Below are 13,182 nucleotides of genomic sequence, written 5' to 3'. Positions count from 1 at the left end.
GGTCCGGGAGGATCCCACATGCCGCGGAGCGGCTGGGCCCGTGAGCCATGGCCGCTGGGCCTGCGCGCCCGGAGCCTGTGCTCCGCAACGGGGAGGGCCCAAGCAAGGGGAGGCCCGCATACCACAAAAAAAAAAAAAAAAAAAAAAAAAAAAAAAAGGTGGCAGGGTGGATTTGGCCTGTGGGCTTTCATTTGCCAACCTCTGCTTCAAAGGTAAGCTGTTAACGTCTTCTTCCCCTCTCGGAGGGGGTTCCGCCAGTTCTGATCTTCACCATGTGTACATAGTTGCTAGTCTCCTGGCTCACGAAACCTGTAGTTACATGGACTGTGGCTTCTTTCCAGCGGACGCCTGTGGTCTACTGTGTGCGGTTAGCCAGGGCCCTCGTGGATGACTACTGCTGTCTGGTGCCAGGATCCGTTCAGACGCTGAAGCAGATATTCAGTGCCAGCCCTCGCTTCTGCTGCCAGTTCATCACCTCAGTCACTGCGCTGTATGACCTGTCGTCAGGTAAACTTTAAGCAGACTGTTACCCTTAAAGAGGCTTCGGCCGATTGCTAGTTGTATTTGCAATGAACACCCAGCCAGCAGATGGCCTTTTCTTTTTCTCTCTCTCTCTGAAATGTGTACTTTATTTCAGGCTGAAAGCTAAAGGGATGGGCCACCTGCACCTCTGGAATTTGCTAACAGGGAGCTTTCCTTAGTGAGTCCCATTTGCCTGACTCAGAATGGTCCAGGTGGCAGACAGCTAATAAGCAAGGGTCTGGTGTCTGGGACAGATGTGGCTTCCTCCCCAGACATGACCTGCTTTTTATTTTTGCGGAACACACCACTCAGCATGTGTGATCTTAGTTCCCCAAGCAGGGACTGAACCCGTGGTCCCTGCATTGGAAGCACAGCGTCCTAACCAGTGGGCCACCGGGGAAATCCCCATGACTTGCTTTTTTATTCCCGACTTTTTATTTTGAAAAATTGCAAAACTTCAGGAAAGCTGCAAGAATATTACAACAAAGGTTTGTGTATCTCTCATCGAGGTTCACCAGTTATTAACATTTGACATATATTCTTTTTTTTTCTCTTTTTCTTTTGCTCTTTCTTTCTTTCCCCTTCTTTCCACATACACTCTCAAAAGTATTTTTTTCCTGAACTCTTGAGTTTGTTGCCAGTGTCAGGTACCAAGTACTTAAATGTGTATTTAAGAACAAGAACATTCCCTTACACAAACATGATATCATTATCACATGTAAGAAATTAAATACTGACAGAATACTTTTATCTCATATATAGCCGTTGTTCAGATTTCCTTGATTGTCTCAGTAATGTCTTTTATAGCCTTTTTCCCCCCTTTTGAGGGACCAGGAGAATTCTGGATCCAGTCAAGGCTCATACATAGTTGTTATGTCACTTTGGTCCTTTTAAAATAGTTCCCACACAGACGTAGAGAATGGAATTGAGGACACAGGGAGGGGGAAGGGTAAGCTGGGACGAAGAGAGAGAGTGGCATGGACGTATACGCACTACCAAATGTAAAATAGATAGCTAGTGGGAAGCAGCTACATAGCAGAGGGAGATCAGCTCGGTGCTTTGTGACCACCTAGAGGGTTGAGATAGGGAGGGTGGGAGGGAGATGCAAGAGTGAGGAGATATGGGGATATATGTACATGTATAGCTGATTGACTTTGTTATACAGCAGAAACTAACACACCATTGTAAAGCAATTATACTCCAATAAAGGTGTTAAAAAAAGATAAAAACAGTTCCCAGCCTTTAAAAAAACTCTGTGATATTGACATTTTTTGAGAGCTCAGGCCTGTTGTTTTGCAAAATGTCCCTCAATTTAGTTTTGTCTGCTTCCTTAAGAAAGATTCAAGTTAAACATTTGTGGCAACAGTATTACCCAGGCCGTGATGTGTCCTTCCTGCGCCGGGAGGCAAGCATGTCTGTTGGACTGTGGGTGATGTTCTGAGACTTCCTTAGCAAGGTACCAGGAGAGGGCCTCAGGGAGGCCATTAGATGGCATTTGACTTCAGCTGGGAGAAGCCCACGTCCGTCGTCCCTGTCCAGCAGCAGAGCCCTCTGGACCCCCAATAAAGAAAACCAAGAGAAGTTGACCAGCTCTGGTTGAATTGTGGCAGGGGTCTCAGACCCCACCCACTGGGCCCTGCTGCCCACTTTCCTCCCCCAGGAGTGGGTTCCAAGGAACATGGATTGACAAGCACTGAGTCCTTCTACATCTGTGTCCTTGAATGACCCCCACAGCCCTTGCGGCCCCTGGCTAGGGCTGCTGCCCTCGCTTTGCATTTGGGGAAGGTACAGGCCTAGCCCTCGTGAGCAGCTTTCTCTGCAGAGGCAGACCCGAAGCCCGCTGTTGTAGTTCAGGTTCCTCCTCTGCCCTCAGCTCTGGCCGCTCAGAGGGCTGGCGGGTAGCCTCTTTCTTCTCCTGGTAATAGCTAACCCAGCTGCTGGAAAGCCTTAGCAGCATTCTCCACTTTTGCTCAGTCCAGCATTGGTCTCCTGCCAGCACCCTGATTGTATTTGATTCTCCTTCTATTTTTAACTCTCTTCCTTGCTGTTAGACTTTTCAGTTCTCTTGAGAAAGTTCGCATGGACCTACCATGAGCGTTTAAGCGCGTATCATACCCGCGTGTGATCGCGTACTTTCGTCACCGGGTGCCGCTCGCTGGGATGGGTGGCAGGGCTTGTGGGTGCCCCGTTGCTGGAGTGGAGTCTTCCCTCTCCTAAGAGGCTTCTCAAGAGCTCTTAATAGCTAGGAATGGTACTTAGGTCCTTTAGGTCCTTTGTGTTCCCATAGGAAAGATTTGCGGCATCGTAGTTGCTCTTTCAAGTCATCGGTTATTCCAGGGCAAGAAGGACAGAAATTGGCCTTAACGTTGGGAATGGATTCATCAACATATGGAGAAGGATATAATGTTCAGAAAATACCACTAACGTTCTAGGATGGACATGAGACGTGGTATTTTTCTCTTAAGTCAATTTGCCAGTCTGACATGTCAGTCTTTTTTTTAAACCACCCTGTCGAGGTAGGATCGACATAGAAAGAGCTATATGTTTATAGGTACAAGTGGATGAGGTTGGAGATACGGAAATCCCTGGCTCCACAGTGGTGGCCCAGAGGGTGGGCCTGAGTCCGCTGGCGGCAGGCTGCTTGCCGCTGCTCGTGGTGCTGTGGGTAACGGGCGTCTGTGCCTCCAAAGCTGTGAAACGGAAGGGGCTCACCTAATCGAACAGAACACCCTCTTGCCCCGGTGTCACAGGGAACTTGGGTCTCCGCGTACGAAGGTGGTGGAGATTATTCACGCAAGTACGCACGCTCACGTGTACTCACCAAGCACACGTGTACACAGCATGTGTGCATATGCCGCCTTCAGGCTCCAGAGATGCCCCAGCTAGACGGGTGTGGGGCCGGGGAGGGGCTGGGTTGCTGGAGGAGTGGGCCTGAGATGGGCGTGTCCCGGACAGAAACGTTTCGGGGAGTCAAGGGGCCGGACACAGGGTCACCACTGTTTATTTTGCCAAGTAAAGGTCATAGACGACAGCTGCTTCCTCTGGTCGCCGTCATTTTGTAGCAGAAGGGAAGGGAGTGGGGTAGCCCCCAAACAGTAGACGATCCCAGCAGGGAGGCCGGTGTCTCCTGAGGAAGAGCAGTTGGAGGCTTCACCCCAACACGGGCCTCACTGTGCCCCCCTGTCTTCTCATGCTTGGCTCCGGACCTCAGCAGCCTGGAAGGGGCTTCCTCATGAGCTGAGGTGTGCGCAGCCCCAGAGGCAGGAGGCTGGGGACCCGCTCCCACGCACACAGACACCCTAAGGGCAGTGTCCGCTGACCCCAGGATGGGCAGTGTAGCCTAGCGGTAAGAGCTGGGCCACCTGGGGTCAGGTCTGGGCCCACCACGTAGCTTTAATGAGTCTGGAGAAAATGATTTAACATCTCTGTGCCTCAGTTTCCTCATCCTTTATATAATAGATGGTTTGTTTGAGGATTAAATGAGTTCCTCTGTGTTAGGACTTAGCCCGGTGCCTGGCACGTCATAAACTCAGAATAAATGTCAACTTTTGTTCTTATAATGACTGTTCTCTGTCTTGCCATAGAATGTGCTAGATCTCAGGAATCACAGGAGGCCGGGCCTCGTTTAGAGGTTCCAGGTTTGGGGCTGGGATGGCTCCTGGCAGCTGACAGGTCGTTGGCTGGACTCTGAGCTGCTCCCTGAAGGCCTCCGTAGCTGTCACCGTACCACTGAGGGGACACCAAACACAGGGGTGAAACCTGCTCACAAGGGAAGGGATGAAGTGTGGTGGGGGTAGTTGTGGACACAGATAGTGGACTTTTATTTAAATTGACACACAGGATCACAAGGCATAATGGAGTTCTAGGGAACTGTTGGTTTAATGCTTTGAGCCCAGCCATGGCCAGGCCTTCCTAAGTCGGATGAGAGCCCAGCCCTCTCGGAGGGGACGTTCCAGGAAGGGAGACAGAGAGGGTAGGTGAGGACAGAGGTGCGTCGTCTGGATGTCGGGTGATGAGTGCCGTGACCTTGAAGGTCCGTCTTTCCCTGTCTCCTGTCCGTGGGGCTGAAGACCCTTCTGACTGTGTTTTGCAGACGATCTCATCCCACCGTTGGACTTGCTTGAGATGATTGTCAACTGGATTTTTGAGGACCCGAGGTTGATTCTTATCACTTTTTTAAATACTCCAATCGCAGCCAATCTCCCAATAGGATTTTTAGAGCTCACCCCGCTCACTGGATTGATCCGCTGGTGTGTGAAGGCCCCTCTGGCTTACAAAAGGAAGAAGCAGCCCCCCTTAGCCAACGGCCACGTCACTGCCAAAGTCACCAAGGACTCGGGGGGCGTGGACAGAGACTCCCACCTCTTGTACTCAAAGCTCCACCTCAGCGCCCTGCAGGTCCTCATGATGCTCCAGGTGCACTTGACTGAGAAGAACCTGTACGGCCGCCTGGGGCTCATCCTGTTTGACCACATGGTCCCGCTGGTGGAGGAGATCAACAGATTGGCAGATGAACTGAACCCCCTCAACGCCTCCCAGGAGATCGAGCTCTCCCTGGACCGGCTGGCACAGGCTCTGCAGGTGGCCATGGCCTCTGGAGCCCTGCTGTGCACGAGAGGTGGGTGGCTGCCTGGCCAGGCCTCCCTGGGGCGGGTCACCACCGCCCGTCGGAAGGAAAATAGGGGCTCCTGGACAAGGACTGTTTTCCGCTTTTAGGACTTCTTTCCTCTCAGTGAACGCAGGGTAGGTGGGCGGAAGTCGCAGGACGCGCCCAGGTAGAATCCTGTGGCCGTGGCATCTGGGTGTCTCCTGGCTGTTTTGCCCAGGCCTGGGGATGCCTCCAGAGCACAGATAATAATGGCTTAATCTCCTTCCTCTTAGGGAATCTTTTCTTTTTCTGCAGTTCTCTTCCATTGCGGCATAATTTACATACGATGAAATGCACCTGTTTGAGTGCAGGAAACATTCCCGTCACCTGTTCAGAGGGCTCCTTAATTCTGCATTTCAGTGCTTGAACTCGCCCAGAAGAATTATCTGATGCTAACGACACACTTTGGTTTGCTCTTTGGCTGCTGGCTCACAGACGCGTTGTCTGAGGCCCATGCAGTAGTCCCTGGAGATGGGTTTCCCTTTTATCTCGCTCTTAGCCTTGGCCATCTGATCTGTTGTCTGGGCCTTTTCCCAGCCATCTGACAAATTGCCAGTAGAGCTGCCCCCTTTCCTAAGTGATGTTTTCTGTTGAGGGCGTGTGCTAAAGCAAAAGTTGAAGAAAAAGAGAGCCCAGCTTCTAAACGATGCTAGGAAGTTGAGCATGAGGTACCGTTACTGTCTCGCTAGCATCCTTGAACGTCCGCAGACCTCTCACCTCGTCATCTCCAGGCCGTTCCTTAATTCTGTGTCTCCTTCATTTCAGATGACCTGAGAACCTTGTGCTCCCGGCTGCCCCATAATAAGTAAGTACCCTCCCAAGACTTCTAGCTGGGCGGGGACGGGGGTGGGTGCGGGAGCGGTGGGGTGCAAGGCAGGGCGGACCCCTTGTCCTGGCTTCTTGGGGAGAGCTGGTCTGCAGGGTCTAGAGCGTCTGTGAATAAGAGGCCCCCCAGAGCCTGACAGTAAGTGGGGGAATGGATGTGATAGCATGACACAGGAGAGGAAGCCCAAGCAGGGAGTCCATCAACGAGGTAAGAAAAGTGGCCGTCCTCCTGGGCGTCGAGGAAGAAGCCGGAGCGAACTCGGGGGACCTTTACTGCTCACCGAGTCAGCGTGCGTGTGTGTCGCGGTGATGTCGCGTGCTGTTGGCGACGTTGATTGCGCAGCCCTTAGGGATATACTGTGTCGGTTAGGCCAGCGCCTTGGTCTCGGGTGGCACAGACCGGATTCTGAACGTGGTTCTGTCTGTGGTCTGCGGTGACGCCGGCGCTGACTCTTTTGCCTCGGTTTCCCCCCTTGTAAAATGGGGGCTGTAATTCACCTGCCTCACAGGGTTGGAGTGAGGTTTAAATGAGGTGGTGTTTGCAGAGTTCTTTGTCCACAGCACACGGGGGTCTCTCTGCAAGTGGTGGTATTGTCTTAATTTGGGGGAAAGCAGTGGTAATAGTGGTGAAAAGCAGGAACTGTGTGGTCATAACAGCTTCTGGTGAGAATTCCACCCCTGCTACTTCCTCTCTGTAAGATCTTGGGCAAGTTCCCACTACCTCTGTTTTCTCTATAAAATCAAGAACACAATAGTACCTGTCCCCCTACCTCCCCCGCCCCGCTCCCCTCATAGGATTTTTGTGAGGATTAATTGAGTAAAAACATAGAAAGCACTTAGAATGGTACTTGATGCGTAAATAACCTAAGAAGTGTTAGCTACTGTCACTTTTACTGTTATTTGTGTAACAGGAGTTTCTCTTAATCGAATTAGTTTCACTGAAGCTAAGAAGCAAAAAGCTACGTGCCCAAAAATGTTTCATGCAAAGGCAGTCTTATCAGTAGCAAAAAGTCAGAAACAAGCTAACCATCCCATAGCGTGGGGATACTTAGTAAGTTAGTAGTGATACATCAGAAGGCTAGAACATTATGTGTCCACTAAAAATAGTAATTGTGGGGCTTCCCTGGTGGCGCAGTGGTTGGGAGTCCGCCTGCCGATGCAGGGGACACGGGTTCGTGCCCCGGTCCGGGAAGATCCCACATGCCGCGGAGCGGCTGGGCCCGTGAGCCGTGGCCGCTGGGCCTGCACGTCCGGAGCCTGTGCTCCGCGACGGCCACAGCAGTGAGAGGCCCGCGTACCGCAAAAAAAAAAAAAAAAAAAAAAAAAAAAGTAATTGTGCCCACCGTGCGAGGAGATGTTTATAGTTGAAGGCAGAACTCCCCTGCTCCCTGCTGTGTGCACCTGGGCAGGGTTTACAGGAATGAAAACAGCTGAGTTCTTTCTTCAGAGGGTCGCACTGGTTTTTAAGGTAGATAGTGGGTCTCCAGGGCTGGCGTTGGCAGGCAGTGCCGACAGAGGGTGAGCAAGCCCTCCGGGCCCCTCGGCACCGTGCGTGCTCCCAGCCGCCCAGGGCCTGACCCACCAGCCCTGCCGGGGCCCGGGAGTGGGGCAGGTGTGGCAGGCTGAGCAAAGGCTTAATTTGAGGCCAGAAGATGGGCCAGATGCTACTTCCCGGGCTGACAGGAGAGGAGCTGCAGCCAGAGGCCCGGGAGCTTGGCGTTGGGCTCTAAGGGGCAGGCAGCCCCAGGCAGGCATCTGGGTGGTTAAACGGGGGCTTCTGGAGCAACAGAGTGGTCCACCTTGAGATGTGACATCAGCAGGGTGGACAGCTTGTCCAGAGGCCATCTCGCCCTCGGGAGCCCACACTGTTCCTTTGTCTCCCTCCCTCCGTCCCTTCCTTCTCTCCTTTCTTCCCTCCAAGAAAGTCTCCTCCGTCTGAGGACATCGTCAATGCAAGTGGCACCTCTTCACCTCCTTGCACTAATCCCTTTGTAACCTTTTCCTTCTTTGTGCACAGCTTTTATTTAATGTTTAATGTTTTCAGGGCATTCAAATAGTGATAGGGTAGGAATCGTTTATCATCTTAGTGTTATAACTAGGGGTCCCCGTGGGAATCCTCTGGAACTTCCAACAGCCCCGAGGGACACCCCCGACCCGGGGGCAGCCTGACACTGACGTGGGCAAAGAGTGGCCCACGGTCGCTTGGACTACCTCTTTGGTTTCTGATTGTTCTTTTGTGTTCATTGTCTTCTGGACTAGACCAGAAACTTCGTGAAACCCCTTATCTCTGGCAGGGTGTGCAGGTTCAAACGAGCATGTGACCTACATTTTGCCTCCACAGTATTCCCTCCTTAGACTTACTTATTTGTTTGCTTATTTTCCTTGAATTTCTTACCCAGAGTTATTAAAGCATAGTAGTTATTAAAACGTAGTGAAAAGAGTCAGAAGAGCTTCAAGCCACTAAAAGGTACCAGCTTTCTTCACACCTGGGTTTACTGCCTGAGCCCCTCCTGGGGGCCCAGGGGACCAGACTTTGTACTTGGGGGGTGGGAGAGCGTGAGGGTCACTCTGCCAAAGACCTAGGCCCGCCCCCCGCTTCATCTCAGAGCTCCAGGAAGCAGCCAGCCGTAGTCAGTCGCCCAAGGGTGAAGTGGCCCGGTGGGGTGGGCTTTCGCTGGGCCAAGCAGGACAGCATGCAGGGAAGGTGCGGCCTCGTGGGACCGGGAAGCTGAGGGGCGAGTGGGGGGCATGAACGGGACCTGGCAGGCGGGGTTTGGTGATGTGGAGGGGCGGTGTAGACACCCAAGAGACAGGACCCAGCCGGAGCCACGGCCCTGGGTGAGGCTGGGAGAGCAAAGCACAGAGGCCAGGGGATCCGGGGTGAGGGCAGGGCTGGGGAGGAGCCCTCTGTCCTGAAGAGGCGTAAACGGGGGAGTTGGTTATTTCAGGCTGAGTCCAGGCAAGCTAGAGGTGGTGAGAAAGTTAGGACGCTCTGCTGATCGTGCTGGGAGGGGAGGGTGGCGTTAGATAGGATAAAACTAATGAGAGGAAGCTCTTCAAGGGGTTTCAGAAGGGACCAGCATGGGAGGCAACATTGAATTCAGGAGGAGGGAGGGCTTCCTGGAGGCAGAGGCTGTTGATGTGCTGAACCACAGAGAGCCGAGCGCAGGCCAGGGTTGGGGGGCTTGGGGAGGGGAGGACCGAGGCTCCTGGGGGTGGGAGCGGGGCAGGAGGGGGCCCTGAAAGTGGGTGAGGGCTGGGTCCAGGCCGGGGCCATTCCTCAGGACTCCGGACGTCAGGGTCATGTGAAAAGCCACCTTCTGTGTGGCCTTGCTTGGAATTCAGTGAGGACTCGCTCGCTAGGAATGACTTGGAGACGCGTGGCGCTCTGTCCTTTTGCTGTGGCTCCTCAGTCACAACCCCCGAAGGTGTGGACAGGTGAGGCTGACACCGTGCTCACCTGCATGGTCCCCAAGCCACAGGTGCCGAGGCTCTGTCTGGAGCTTCCGTGGACTACAGGCCCCTCCCTCCCTCCCCATCACTGCCGGCGGGATCCTGGCTTTTCCCGCCGCGGCCCCTCACCTCTCCGGGCACCAGTCTGTCGATACACCCTGCTGCCTCCAGGTCAGCCCCTCCTGCCGCTACCCAGCCATGGGCCACCCTCCGTCCTCCCTGGAAACTCGGTGTCTGTCGCGGCACGGGAGCGAGGACCACCACGGCAGCCTAGCCTGCCCCACAGCCATAGCGCCACGGGTCGGGCGGACATCACCGTTGGCCCCAGCGCATCCTAACCCTTCTCCTTGTGTTTGCAGCCTTCTCCAGCTGGTGATCTCGGGCCCCGTGCCGCAGTCGCCGCACGCGGCACTCCCTCCCGGGTTCTACCCTCACATCCACACACCCCCGCTGGGCTACGGGGCTGTGCCGGCCCACCCTGCTGCCCACCCTGCCCTGCCCACGCACCCCGGGCACACCTTCATCTCAGGCATGACCTTCCCGTTCAGGCCCATCCGCTAGGCTGGCCCCTGTGAACCGCTGAGTGGCACCGTGCCTTCCATGCCTGGTTGGAGGAAGCCTTCCCAGGAAAGGACGACCGATCCATAGGAGAGGGCTCGGGGGGCAGCCAGGCGGCCCCTCCTCGCTGCAGAACCACAGAACCGGGTCGGTGCGGAAGTTCTGCGACGTCGCCGTCCGGGCGCCTCCTACCTGTCTCGTTCGTAAAAGTCCAGATGGGATCAATGAAAGGAAACGTCCAGCCCTCTGCGGAGCGATGCGGGCATCTTTAAAAGCTGCCGGGGCTGTGAGCCTGTGGTCTGGGGTGTCATTGCAGACACACGCCCTGAGCCTGTGCCGTCGGAGCACTGGCGGAGGAGCAGCGTCCGCAAGTCCACGTGTCTGGCTTCCCTCCTTGTGGACGGGCTGTGTCCCGCCAGGAGCACAAGGCACTCCCATGGCTCCGGGAGCGCGAGGCCGCACCGTCGGCGTGGCAAGCTCTCACCCAGCACTTGGTCCCCACGGGTCAGGGGAACCTGTGAGCGTGGCCCCCATCAGTGGGGAAAGGAATGTCTCTGTTTTATTGGGGTCTCTAAGTTTTCTTTCCATGTGTTCAAATAAATATTTTCTAAACAGTTTCATAGACTTTATGGACTGTGTTTTAAAAACTTAGTAGCTGTGAGCCTCGGAGCTGTCCTCCCCAGTCCGCAGCGATCCTGGTGAGACGATTGGATACGATCGTAGATGCTCCTTTTGGCCGAAACGCTGCAGACGCCACCCCCCCCCCCCCCCCCCGCCACCGCGCAGGGCCCCCAGGGTCTGTCTGCTTCAGTTACGGCACCTTTCTTCCTTCAGGAACAAAACTCGGGCCTCAGGAGTTTTCTCCAGCACGTGGTTGGAAGGTATCTGCTCGGAGTTCTCACTTACTGGCTTGGGGAGGAAAGAAAGATAATCAGTAACCCCAGTGCTGGGCTCCCCTAGGCTGAACGTGAGGAATGAGAGGCGGTTACAGCAAACAGTGAGCTTGGAGGACCAAGATTAACTCGAAGGGGTAAAATTTAACCTTGCCGTTGTTTACCCTGGAAGACCAGACCAAACCCGATTTTGTGTGTGTGTGTGTGTGTGTGTGTGTGTGTGTGTGTGTGTGTGTGTGTGTGTTCGGAGCTGTCCTCCCCAGTCCGCAGCGATCCTGGTGAGACGATTGGATACGATCGTAGATGCTCCTTTTGGCCGAAACGCTGCAAACGCCACCCCCCCCCCCCCCCCCCGCCACCGCGCAGGGCCCCCAGGGTCTGTCTGCTTCAGTTACGGCACCTTTCTTCCTTCAGGAACAAAACTCGGGCCTCAGGAGTTTTCTCCAGCACGTGGTTGGAAGGTATCTGCTCGGAGTTCTCACTTACTGGCTTGGGGAGGAAAGAAAGATAATCAGTAACCCCAGTGCTGGGCTCCCCTAGGCTGAACGTGAGGAATGAGAGGCGGTTACAGCAAACAGTGAGCTTGGAGGACCAAGATTAACTCGAAGGGGTAAAATTTAACCTTGCCGTTGTTTACCCTGGAAGACCAGACCAAACCCGATTTTGTGTGTGTGTGTGTGTGTGTGTGTGTGTGTGTGTGTGTGTGTGTGTGTGTGTATCTGTCTGTCTGTCTGTCTTTTCGTCTGGAGTTTAGGGCATCTCTCAAGGTAGTGCAGTTTTGCTGTGAGGCCATACTTGGCCTCCGGGGTCCGTGACCATGGGTGCTTTCTCAGGGACACGAGCTCGTGGTCCTCTGTGGGCCCCGGGAGTGCTCAGCCAGGCTCCCACTCTGCCCCAGCCCATGTGTAGGAACCAGCCTGCAAGGGAAGCCTATCAGGACTCTGCTTTTAAGTTGCTTTTGAGAGCCGTGAACTAGAGAGGAAATTACCTTTTCTTTGAGTTTGATTTCATTATCCCTGTGTTTCCTGTTTATGTATAAATCTGCTGATGTCAGGGCAGGAACCAAAGTCAAGTCTCTGCTTCCATCTCTCTTGGTGGGACTGACTCATCCGTGGAACTAAGGAGATTCGCACTTGCTGGTTCTTCGTGTTCAACTCTGGTACCAAGTGTTTCTGAAAAGGGTGGAAAAGGAGCTCTCACACTGCTTCCTGGCTGGAGAGGGTCTCTAAACCTGGCTCTGTCTTGGAAGGGGGTTGTCACCATCCGTGTTCAGGGCTAGATAGTCTTAGCTCCTCTCAGACCCAAGGTGGTTTTTGCCAAAATAATAATAAAAGGAAGGGTAAAATGTAGGAAATAAAGCCACTAGAGCCACAGACTTCCTTTGTGGTATTTTTAGTAGTATGTGGGCAATTAAGTCAGCATATTAAAAGCGATGGACCTCCTGTCATGTGCAGGCACTTGCTAAGTGTTTTACATCCATTAAAAACGGACATGTGAGAAAATATTAGGCAACATATGAAATAAAGTGTATCTACCCAGAGTGTATAAAGAAACTACACAGTAATCCAAAGACATTTCAATTTTAAAACTGAGTGAAGGACATGAACAGAAAATTCATAGAGGAGAAAATACAAATGGCCAATAAATAAGAAAAGATTCTAAAACTGGTAACCAGGGAAATATAAAAGTGAAATGCCATTTTTTTACTTACCCATCAGATCAACAAAATAGAAAGTGTCGCTAAAGGTGTGGGGAGAGAAGGATCGCGGTTTGTGTTAGAGTGAATCAGTTTAACTGCTCTGGAGAAATTAGAAGATAAGATGATTCTATGGTCCAGCAATACTAGAAAGATATGTACAAGGGTGTTCAGGGCTGTATTGTTTGTTTTCTAAGTAATGGTTTTATGGGCAGATAATTCACATACCCAGTTCACTAATTTAAAGGGTACAATTCAGCGGTTTTCAGTTTATTTACAGAGTTGTACAACCATCACTGCTATCTGTCTTAGGACATTTCACCATCCCAAAAAGAAGCCCTGCAACGATTACCAGCCACTAACCCCCTCCTCCCAGCCCTTGGCAACAACTAGTCTACTTTCTGTCTTCGTAGATTTGCCTTTTCTGGACATTTCATATAAATGGAATCATACAGTATATGTTCTTTTGTGACTGGCGTATTTCAATTAACATAATGTGTTCAAGGTTCATCCATACTGTAAAGTGTCAGTTCTTGATTACTTTTTTTTTTTTTTTTTTTTTTTTTTGTGGTACGCGGGCCTCTCAC

At 52.8% G+C, this 13,182-nt stretch overlaps 2 protein-coding genes across 5 annotated transcripts in view; both read left to right on the top strand.

Annotated features, from left to right (window-relative positions):
- INTS15 (integrator complex subunit 15) overlaps positions 1 to 10,623 on the top strand; it is a 14,190-nt gene extending 3,567 nt beyond the window's left edge. For 3 of the 4 annotated variants that reach the window (XM_055089771.1, XM_007110446.4, XM_024124692.3), the window contains exons 3-6: positions 342 to 507; positions 4,616 to 5,140; positions 5,936 to 5,975; positions 9,808 to 10,623. In XM_055089771.1, coding sequence (XP_054945746.1) covers positions 342 to 507; positions 4,616 to 5,140; positions 5,936 to 5,975; positions 9,808 to 10,009 — 933 coding nt within the window. In that variant the 3' untranslated portion in view covers positions 10,010 to 10,623. The remainder of the gene's footprint in view (positions 1 to 341; positions 508 to 4,615; positions 5,141 to 5,935; positions 5,976 to 9,807) is intronic. The other variant, XM_024124694.3, reaches the window with a different exon arrangement.
- The window catches only part of LOC112063646 (zinc finger protein 12), a 73,043-nt gene that overhangs the window by 23,408 nt on the left and 36,453 nt on the right, over positions 1 to 13,182 (top strand). The window lies entirely within an intron of this gene.

Source organism: Physeter macrocephalus, chromosome 14 (assembly GCF_002837175.3).
Source record: "Physeter macrocephalus isolate SW-GA chromosome 14, ASM283717v5, whole genome shotgun sequence".
Lineage (NCBI taxonomy): Eukaryota > Metazoa > Chordata > Mammalia > Artiodactyla > Physeteridae > Physeter > Physeter macrocephalus.
The sequence above is the reverse complement of the archived record's forward strand: the minus strand, read 5'-3'. Positions and strand labels throughout refer to the sequence as shown.